Source organism: Solanum dulcamara, chromosome 5 (assembly GCF_947179165.1).
Source record: "Solanum dulcamara chromosome 5, daSolDulc1.2, whole genome shotgun sequence".
In the NCBI taxonomy this organism is placed as follows: Eukaryota; Viridiplantae; Streptophyta; class Magnoliopsida; order Solanales; family Solanaceae; genus Solanum; species Solanum dulcamara.
The window spans coordinates 74,627,140-74,638,310 of NC_077241.1; the positions used below are offsets into that span (position 1 = coordinate 74,627,140).

The following is an 11,171-nucleotide window of genomic DNA, read 5'->3' on the forward strand; positions in this document are numbered from 1 at the left end:
TACTATTTTGATCATATATATTTTTGTGTTATTCCGCATTTTCCCGACACGGTGGATATGAATAACTCTACTGATAGTTCAAAGAAATAAGAAATATTAAACGTTAGTGAATAGTGACAGGGTTACTTAATATATATATCTTGGTGTAATCTAGTGGACTATTTGATCCTTAAATTAAATAGCCTTTATTCTATTGTTTTGACTGATTTTCTTTCAAAATTCTTGTTAACACAATTTGTTGCTAAAGTCTATTGATACTATTAGATCTGTGCAATATCATTTATATCATGTAAAAGCCAGAGTCAGGACTACTTGTGTTTTCTATATGTTTAAACTAATAAAATTACTTGTGTTTCGTAGTGTAATAAACATAAGTTTATAAAACATCTGCAAGTTTATAGATAATTAATTCAGATGTATATTATGTTTCTTAATTGTAAAAAAAATAATCTAAAAGTAACACATATTATTACAACAATAACATATTTATATCGAGTATAATCCCACAAAGTAAAACCTAAGGAGTCTTACCCCTATCTAACCCTCAACATAACTCACATTAAGATTAATTCTTGAAATTACTTTACGTAGCACATATATTTCTAATTGAGAAGAAATACTCGCAAAATTGACATATTTCATCTTAAAACTGTTACTTACACAAAACACGTTTAAATTACTACGTATAATAATTAGTTATAAATTGAGAAGATGAAATTATATACTAAAGAAAATAAAGCCAAAAGTCATGATGACTACTCATGCCTGCATATATTTAAAATAAAAATAAATAACTTTCGTTTTCTATTTAGATAAAATATTACAGATTATAACAGGGCATACCTTGGGCATTATGGCATTTTCTTTTCATGTTTTAACTTTATAAAAATATAACTGTTGATAGTATAAATGTAAAATGCTTCGAGCATGAGTCATTATTTTTTTAATTTTATAAATATAGCTGCTGACTGGAAAATCAAATTATTCCGATTTTCTCATTATAGATCTCGGTAAATCTAAAAGAATATTCAAAGTATTATATATATATTAATATTATATTTTAATAGGAATGATGAGTGATGATTGAAAAAGGCCATGTGTTGACACATCATTTTTAAGGTTCTAGCTAGGCTGTAGTCAGCTGCCCTTTAATTACTTGTTCCCAACGGCATTCACGTTTTATTTAACTAACCAAACTTATCTTTTTAAGAGGAATCCAAAATTTTATTATGAATTAAATTATTTTTTTTAAATAACTTATAAAATATCGATAAGTTATTTATATGTATAAAATAAATTTTTTAATATAGATATAAAATTTTAGCAAAAAATATTATGTAGCTTGAACTTTATCTTCGATTCTTCTGCAACAAAATCAATGACATTAATTTATTCACTTCAAGTTCTTTATTTTTTACTCCTTGCTTTTGTTTTATATATTGATTTTTTTACTTAATAAGAAACTTAAAGTATTATAATGATAATTTAAAAGTTAATTTGCTAATAAAAGACATTAAAAAATTAAAATTTGAATGATTTAACGACTTTAAATTATTGGTAGTTGTTGTAAAAGTGAGATGATGTCAAATTTAAAATATCACAAAGAGAAAGTGTGTAATTTAAATTTTGTATTATTTAAGCAAAGAACTTTCCCAAAATTAAATCTTTTCTAATTTCTATTCACAGAGACAGCTGTGGGAAAATAGAGAAAATATTACTCGGCTGCCACTGCATCCCACCTGACCTTTCCTCATCCTTTCCCCGCCAATCCTCCTCTCTCCGCCGCACACGGCGGCGATCTGAAGCCGTCGCCACCGTGCTCTCTCCGTAGCATAAACGTCTCTGATTTCCCAACTCGCATCTCGGTAATCTCTCTCTCCCTTTCTCAATTTCTCTTCCGTAGACGTATTTCTGTATGTATACGTATATGCGTCTATGTAGCTCAGTTTTGAACTTTCATTATCCCTAGCTTCGGAATTCGTATTTGTTAAAATTACGGTCCGAGTCAATTGATCGTTGCATTTTTTAACCTCAATTAGCTGTGTTTGCTATATGTAATTGCTGAATTTTCTGTTGGTTATGTAAAATGAGTTAAAATTGTGTGATAAAAGCTACTCCTTATTTTACTGAAGTTGTCTTTTTTATTTGTGTTAAGGAGGTTTAGGTTCTTATTAATTGGCTGTCGGCTGCCTGGATATTGAGTGTGATTTCTTGAGTACATAGCCAGCGGGGTGGTCGAGGTGGACGAGGTGAGTGGACTACAATGAGATTGTTAAGGTCTAGCTCAAGTTCATCAAAGGAGCAGTACAATGGAGAGAAAAATCGTGCTTTGTTGTATCTTAATGTATATGATCTCACACCTGTAAACAACTATCTCTATTGGGCCGGGCTTGGAGTGTTTCATTCTGGTATAGAAGGTACTAAAAGCTTTTTGTTCTCCTTTAATGTGTATTGTTATACATATTGTTGTTGCATCCAGTTTTGAGATGAAAGTTAAGCAGCGGTTTAGTGTCTATATAGTTTGATCTCAATCAATAAAGTTAGCCACTTTGACATGGTATGTAATTCTTTGCTTTATTTGACTGTCACTCACATGGAAAGAAATATTGTTTTAATGACGGGAAAGAGATACGATGTTTCAAATCTCGAGGACATTATCAGCCTAACTTGAATTGGCAAAACAATGAAGTATTTCAAGGTTTAGAGGAGTGCATCAATCATGTAGAAAGTAGAAGTACAGTCACCAGAGACATAGAGATATAGCGACACTGGAATGGTAGTTAGAGAGACTAGTGACGTTTTTCATCAAAAGGAAGAAGAAAAGAAGAAATCATCAAACAGACGGGAACCCACATTGGTCGACACCGCTTGCTGATAGTGGAAGCTATTTGAGTCTCTACCAAGATTGCGGAGACTTTGATATCATGTCTAAATAAAAAAAGAACTCTTGTTGATTTAAATAAGTAACAATGTAAAAGAGGTGCTTCATATATATAAGTTGTCTTAGTTGCTCTAACTCTTCACTTTCTATGCCGCACCCCAGTGGTGGATCTAGAATTTTCACTAAGCAGGTTCGAAAATTAAAAATGTAGTGCTTGAGATTTGAACTTGGAACCTCAAGGTGAATCTTGAACCCCCTCAACCACTAAGACAACATCTAATCTTATGTTTAGGAGGTTTAAAATCTATATATATTTTTCTTTTAGGGATCACAGATGTGGCATTGATTCCCCTATTTGTATTTGATCAAGCTATATATATATACACACATAATAAAAATTAAAAATACCTTATATACCTTGCCGAGGGGTTCGCATGAACCCCCTTTGTACCCTCGAGATCCGCGCCCACCACACCCGTGTTGATACAATGTGGGTATGGGTGTGGGATTTGTACCGGATTTGGTCAGTCGATTTTGGGTACTTAGACCAAAATCGATAGAGAAATTTGGCACAGATATAACTGATTTCAGTTATTAAAACAAAAGCTAAGGTGAAATTGAAGGAAATGGAATAGCTTGTATATAGAAAGTTCCTTTTCCTTTAATTTATTTTTGGGATTCTCCTCTTGATCAAAATTTTCTCCTCGGAATACCTTGTATGTTTTCCTCATAATGTCTCATAAATAGACATATAACTCTATTTTTTATGTATTTGAATTATTTTTAGCTGAATCCCCACTCCCGTATTCGTAACCCAAATCATAAAATTTAGATTATGAAGGATCCGACCTCTAGAGCCACATCTGTAGTGGACACCCACACCCGAGTCCAAGCAACGTAGTAAGTCGTTGGCTATGTACAATATGGTAGATTACCAATCTCTAAGCTAATAAATAAGTATATATTCTATGTAGAGAATATTCTAAGGTATCCGATAAAATATTTATAAGATCTTATATTTCAAGTAAATTAATTTAGACGTTTATTGATCTAGACACATATTCACTTGATATTCTAACACTTTCACCTGTCATAATTAGTTATACTTTCAAGCCCCTCCTATTCTCACCTCCTGCTACTTTTCCTCACTCCGGGTCCTTGTAATAAAGATGATTTCTTTCTGAACTCTGGTTTAGTTCTCCATTTCTTTTCAATCTTGTTAGGAGATCCCTTGTCAATCTCAAACCCCTCATATGGCACAGCCAAAACTCTACCAAAAGCATTAGTTTCTTTGCCACCCATATTGAATCTTTGAGTGGAGCTTCCATCCTTTCATCCGGTCTATTATGTCTGTTACAAAAGGTTAAATTGCCAGTTTAGAGAGTTGGTGAAGGTTTTGCTCTGAAGGTGTCAACTTAAGTAGTTTACATTTGGAACCAACTGGTCTTGTAGCCTATCAAGTAAATGTTTTTTCCTGCATGAATAATGGAACTGGCTCATGGATGGTAAAGTTTTGTTATTTCTTAAAAAAAATTGGCATAGTCATACATTATTAGTTGATAAATTTAGAGATATGTCTGCAAATACTGTTTCAATAGTCAATTTCTTAGAAATAGAAGTTACTAGTAAACTTTTCATGTATTCTTCTAGATATATATTGGATGATAGAATGAATATCACTGTGAAGCTTGTAACGTGAAGCATAATCAGAGTCAAGGTGTCTTCTAATTGCTTCTTTGTCCACCTTATCAATAAGTTGCTTCTTTACTTGTAGAATCAAGAAATCGCCAGCACAAGATGGTTTGTCAAATCATTCCTGATTTCCTGTTACCTTAGTTTACACACGTAGTCTTGACAGGATCATGTATGTGTTAAACCAGAATAACATTAGGAAAATGCGAACCCAAAAGAGCAAAGAAATTGATGTAAGAATACTAGGGAAGGGGGGATTACGGCCTTTGTCTAGATGAATTACATCAACCTCTCTCTCCCCCAATCCGCCCCCACTTGTTGAAGATTAGACAATTCCATTTATAGCAAATTGGTAATTTGATAGGACTATTGATTAGCCACTAAGATTGCAATCTAATGCCTGAACTCATGTTTTATGTGCAAAAAAAATTAATCCTAGGGTTATGTATTCTTCTATTCAAGGCCCCCCCACATGTGATGTTATGTTGTTTCAAGAATCTGTGCTTGGGTGATTATCGAGAACCTTGGCATGTAAACCATTCATGATGGTTTCTCTTTCTCGAAATTGTCTGGTCTGTTCTGCTTATGTAGGATAGCAGATGTATGAGTGAGAGCCCTTAGGTTTGTTCATCTAGTTTAATCATTGGGGGGTTACAAATAGTTTTCTTGGTTTCCTGCTCTTTAGTGCTTCCTATCCTTTTTTTCCGGTGTACTTCTTGTTGCGCGCAAGTATCTCTTGAATTTGGCTCCTCAACTAGATGACTGCCATCAACATACCACGTGCAGCTATATTTTGGGCATGAACACTGCTATATCAATTTTATCTTGGAACGGGTGCAGCAGTTAATTCTTATAATCTGTTAACCATTTGAAGAAGCTGTGTGTTTGATTATTAAAGATTTTTGGTTTTTCTGTAACTGATGTTCCTTTCATTTGTTGTTATTCTTGCTTCAATGCAGTACATGGTCTAGAGTATGGGTATGGAGCCCACGACTACTCAACTAGTGGGGTTTTTGAGGTGGAGCCACGTAGTTGTCCGGGTTTCATTTTTAGACGGTCAGTACTCTTGGGCAGCACAGAGATGTCTCTTTCAGAAGTTCGGTCATTTATGGAACACATTTCAGAAAAATATCATGGGGACAGTTATCATTTGATTGCCAAGAACTGCAACCATTTTGCTGACGAAGTCTGTTTGCGTCTCACGGGAAAGCCAATTCCTGGATGGGTGAATCGACTGGCACGAGTAGGTGAGAATGATGATGGGTTGTCTTAACTATGGGGCAACTTTGAAGTGTGAACCAGTGTCTATCTCCATTTATTTTCCCTTGTTCTTATCTGCATTACCTTATAATATGGTTTTAAATTGTGACAAAAAAACAAATAGCTGTATGATACCTGCAGCATATTTTCTGGGGTATTCTTGCTAAAATTCTACCTTGTTTCACACAATTATCTTTGAAGTTTCAGGCTCATTCTGCAATTGCATTTTACCAGAAAGTATTCAGGTTACAAGAATCAGACATCTTCCTGATCATCAAGCCTTTTCAGGTTGGTGTTGGTTGACCTATTTCTCATCACCTTTTTCCCAATGAATAGTAAACTTTTGTGGTATTACAGAGTAACAATACTTCTGCTACCACATGCTTCCTCTGATTAATGGAACACAATTTTTTGAGGAATAAAGAGTAGATTAGGGCTCATCTGATATCCCACATGTGAAAAAATAACCTTGGGATGAAAATCTAGGCTACGAATTCTCCCTCCGCGCATTTTATGTGAGGTGTTTGACTGGGTCAGAGTTTAGGAAATTAAAGAAGGCTCTCAGTTTATTCTTTTTTTTATTTTGGTGTAAACAGAATCTGTGGGGGGGGGGGGGGGGGGGGGGAATAGGATAATTAGTAGATTTAATTGGCAATGTATAAGCTTGTAAGTTTTTGGATAGGAGACCCCTTATACTTTTGAATGTTTGTAAGTTTGACAACTCAATATCTCTTTGGAAGCTGAGTTTTGTTTATTAATACAAGTGGTTACCTTATCAAAAGAAAAGGAAGGCTCTTGACATGTAAGTCAAATGTATGCAAAGTACCAAAATTATCCTTTTAAATGAGTATGGTGAGCGTTTCACATGTCTTTTCATTAAAAGAATGGTGGTGATGGTCCCAATAAGTATGTCATTAAGAGTAAAACTGGGATGGTAAGGAGAAATGTATCATTCTTTTTCGGAGAAGGGCCTAAAACACCCTTGAACTATCAAATTTGGTACAAAAGTACCCCCATTTACCTTTTGGCTCTAAAATGCCCCCGGCATCAACATATTGGCTCTAAATTGCCCCCGACATCAACGTATTGGCTCTAAATTGCTCTTATTTTTAATGGTCTTCTTCAAAAATAAAATTGATAGATTCATTTATTACGTGGCACGTTCCTATTGGCTATTGCTAATATTAACCTAATTAATTAAATCTCAACCCAAATTCCGGATCCACCTAATAGCCCATACCCACCCTACCTTAAGGTGGTTCCTTTTCTTCATCTTCTTCTCTTTTCTTTTTTTCTTCTGGTGGTTTGAAAATCTTTTCCTCAATCTTGGCTTTTCTCTTTGCTTCTTGAACTTTAACAACCATGGCTGCTTCCTCAAATATGCAGCAAGAAGATTTGGGACAAAAAGGGTACCCCGATTAAATTCAAACCCGACCGCCTAAATTTTGACAAATCAATTTCTGATAAAGGGGTAAAATTTCCATCAAAAGTCTCATTCTTTGGCTTCAATGAGCTGAAATTCTGAACTTTTTTTTCTCAAAGATTCGGACATTTCACTTTTTTAACAGACCTTACGTTTTCTTTATCGTTGATTTTATCTTCCATCTCCATTTCTTGATCTTCAAGGTCCTTCATAGCTCAGAAACATCAATAATCTCAGCTTCTTGATCTTGTATTCTGCCCTGAACATTCTTCTTGGGATCTTTGTGGACCTGGATTGGAGTTAATGAAGACTGACAGTGAAATTTAAAAGTTGATTTTGGTGACGAATTATGAATATATCTATCTGATGCATTTGAACGGAGAACTCTTTCTGGCTTCAAATACCCAATTGTTTTGATTGTCTTCAATTTCTTAAGAAGCTTTCCCTTCATGGTCTTCATTTTCTTGATGAAAACCACTAGAAAAGGAAAAAGAAAAAAGAAGATGAAGAAAAGGAACCACATTTCGGTGGATCCGGCTTTTTGGTTGAGATTTAATTAGTTAGGTTCATTTAACAATAGCCAATAGGAATGTTCTGCGTAATATATGAGAAGACATTTAGCCATGTTTGTTGAGTATATATATATACATAAAAATGTAGCTTATTCAGTTAAAGAAATGCAATTCTGGTGGACTACCCTTTGAATGCTCATCATTTGGTAAAAAGTCTCATGATTACACCTAATTGGTAATGTTTCCAACTAATTAAGATGAGTGGATGTGGCTAAAGAAGCACTCCGAGATGAACAAAAAAAAAAAGGAGAGGAGAACTTCTACGGTTATGAATACCATAATCTTTCCACAATGTAGGTTACTCCACATTTTAATTTCGTCAATCTCAACTCTATAGAGATTTATGTATGTCATCTCAACTTAAAGGAATTATTTATTGACTGTAGTAGTATCATGATGGATTGGTTGTAGTTTCGGCCCCTTTTGTTGAATTTGATATCTTTTGTCCCATCTTTCAATTTTTGTTCCTTTTTTGGTGTGATTTCTCTGCTTTGAGGTCTCTGTGAATGAGGGATTTCCAATATGTTTGGTCCCAAAAGTTTAGCCAATTAGGTTGAAGTCAACCTCAGTTGGACATGACCAGGATTGCACAATCACATCAACTGAATAAAAATACTCAAATTAGTAATAATTTCTCATTCCTCTGCCATGCTAATTTCTGTTTGTTTTTTTTTTCTGTGTCCTTTGACCAAATAAAACAATTAAACAACTCTGTCTAAGTGGTGCTTCCTAAGAGATTGATGAAATGACATAGAAGTTTGATTGTGTATTTGTGTGGTGAACATTCTTATGTCTTTTCGGGCACACTCTATTAACGAATACACATGGAAAGAAGTGGGAGAGGAAAAAGTTATTCAAATGAACTTACGAATTTATGTAGTGTCCTATCATATGAGTGTGCATTAAGAAAATGGATATGGGCTTGACTCAATCCCAAAAAAGTAGAACAAGTAGAAGTAGTGAGGATTGTCCAAAATCAATTAAGGAAGCTATAGCCTATATAGTTGAACAATATGTGGGATGCTAGCACACTCACGCACGCTCAAGGCTAGACATTTGTAGCATGCAGTGATATAACATGGGTGTCCCAAAATTGAATAGCCCAACATCTGGGATAAGTTTGCCTCTGCCTCTGATATCATGTCGAGACAATGAAGCATGGACATACTGAACCCTGAACAGAAGCGCAACAAGGTTTTGAACTTTAAAGGTTCTAAATTCTAGGGTAGTGACATCAGGTGTTAGTAACTGTGTTATGAATTTAATTTTTGGACATTTCTTAATACAAATACAAGGTTTAAACCAAAGCTATTGGGTTTGGATGAACTCGTTCGTCGTCTCTTAGCTCCGCCTCTAGACCTGAAAGCTATGATCAAGTAGTGATGATTAGGGTTGTTCACAGTTTTGGTTAAAATCAAAACCAAACCGAAAATTTAACCAAACCGAATAAAAAAACCGACATTCAGTTTGGTTTGGTTTGGTTTTAAATTTGAATAACCGATAATATTTGGTTTGGTTATGGTTATAGAAAAAAATAACCGAATAAATAACCGAACCAAACCGATAATTATATACTTAAAATTTATAATTATTTATATGTATAATATTAGTTTTTCATAAATAATTAAAGATATTTTATACGTTTTAATTATTAATTTAATATTAATATACTTATTTTTAAGGTCCAACAATCCAAACCCAACTCTCAAGCCCAATTATAAATTCTAATAAACACTAAACAGCGGTCCAAGTCCAACAATCCAAGCCCATTAGACCAACTATCAAGCCCAATTCTAAATCCTAAATTTCTAATAAGCACTAAGCACTTGAGCAGCAGGCAGCAACATAAAGTAAAAGTTAAAACTTTAAAATCCTAATATCTGTTTTCCTTTTATATTTTTGTTCCTCTCACGTTGGTTTCTCACAAAGTCACAGACTCACAGTCATAGACTAACAGTGAAGGCTCAAGAGCAACCTCAACTCCTCAACCCCAAGTATAATATTGTCAAATTTTGAGAAGGTTTGTAAGGAGTTTTTCAAATTTTAAATTGATTTTAAGTTGTTTTCTTTTTTTTCCGAATGTTTAAGTTGTTTCATTTTCTGTTTTGAACCTCTGTGGATCGTGAGGAAAAAAGAGTTTCATAAGAATTTGAAGAATGTAGAGAGAGAATATTTGAATTATCTCGGCTAGTCATAAACCGAATAACCGAATCAAACCGAACCAAACCGACAATAACCAAACCCGTGGTTATTATTTTACTTGGTTTGGTTATGGTTTTAGACATTTAATAACCGATTAAATTGGTTTGGTTATGGTTTTAATCAATAACCGACCCAAACCGAACCATGAACACCCCTAGTGATGATTGTTCAAAACTGTAAAGGAAAGTACAACCTGTACACTTAACCGATGTTTACGTAGATTATAAACGAGCGGCCTACCTGTAAACTACTAAAGCTAAAGCCTTCCCAACCTACTTAATAATTTAGAACTAGGTTATATTGCTTTTGATTGGATGTGTTATTCTGTCAAGCAAATCTTTTCTCAATGTTTTAATGCATTTTGTGTGGCTGTATTATGGATGCATGTAGCTGTACATATGAAGTACCTTAGTCTTAATCTCTAGTAGATGTACAATAACCTAAAGGATGAAGGAATGATCTTACATGTCATGTTAATATAGCCTTTTTCATTCTTGACTAACCAAAATGCCTTGCAATTGTTGAAGATGGCACAGATTCTGGTGCATCATCTGTAACGGTAGATAGCGAGGAGGAAGACTCTGATCATCAGTTGTTAACTGTACAGAATAGTGAGATGGCATTTCTGAATGAAAAACCAGTGAGACTAGCAAAAGAGCTGCTTTGATTGAAACGTCTTTCTTCTTCTTCCCCTTTTCTTTAAATTTGTTATTAAGAAAACCTTTTCTCCCTTGCCTCCAATTCATCTAGTCTCCTGTTTGGAGTCCTATTGCTTGTATTTGTGCGTGTGTGTTTGTTCTCAAGTGTATCTAGTTAACCTGTCCTTTAAGCACATTATTGTATTGTTCAAATATTTGTTGAGATGTGTATTCAGGTAGTATCAACTTCTAGTGTTACTAGGATTCAATGGAATTGCTTTTCCCCTCGACTGATTTCCCAATGGTGTTTAGCTTGACATGAACATTCCTGTATGATATATTCGAAACTCCGAAACACAATCTTCAGAACGCGGGGCAATTAAAGAAAGTTGTTTCCAGATGTATCAAACTTTTTTCTCTGAGATTGTACCTTTTGTGTTAACTGTAGGAGAATGAGCAACTAGATTTGAGTATTCATTGGAACTAAATGTCAAGATGATTGA

General features: G+C 34.4%; 1 protein-coding gene across 4 annotated transcripts; it reads left to right on the forward strand.

Moving 5' to 3' along the window:
- Window positions 1–1,601: 1,601 nt before the first annotated feature.
- LOC129889814 (deSI-like protein At4g17486) lies at window positions 1,602–10,958 on the forward strand. 4 transcript variants are annotated; one of them, XM_055965268.1, is made up of 5 exons: window positions 1,602–1,865; window positions 2,165–2,417; window positions 5,533–5,820; window positions 6,035–6,121; window positions 10,558–10,958. In XM_055965268.1, the coding sequence occupies exons 2-5, from the start codon at window positions 2,264–2,266 to the stop codon at window positions 10,695–10,697; spliced, it is 669 nt and encodes a 222-aa protein (XP_055821243.1). In that variant the 5' UTR covers window positions 1,602–1,865; window positions 2,165–2,263; the 3' UTR covers window positions 10,698–10,958. The 4 variants fall into 4 exon arrangements, with proteins under 4 accessions (XP_055821243.1, XP_055821242.1, XP_055821244.1 ...); XM_055965267.1 differs by having other exon boundaries at window positions 1,659–1,865; window positions 2,156–2,417; XM_055965269.1 differs by having other exon boundaries at window positions 1,660–1,865; window positions 2,156–2,417; window positions 6,041–6,121.
- The last annotated feature ends 213 nt before the right edge of the window (window positions 10,959–11,171 follow it).

Coding starts and splice junctions, on each gene's coding strand:
- LOC129889814 (XM_055965268.1), top strand. CDS start 2,264: ATGAGATTGTTAAGGTCTAGCTCAAGTTCATCAAAGGAGCAGTACAAT. Junction 2,418..5,532: donor GTTTCATTCTGGTATAGAAG/GTACTAAAAGCT, acceptor GCTTCAATGCAG/TACATGGTCTAGAGTATGGG. Junction 5,821..6,034: donor GAATCGACTGGCACGAGTAG/GTGAGAATGATG, acceptor TTATCTTTGAAG/TTTCAGGCTCATTCTGCAAT.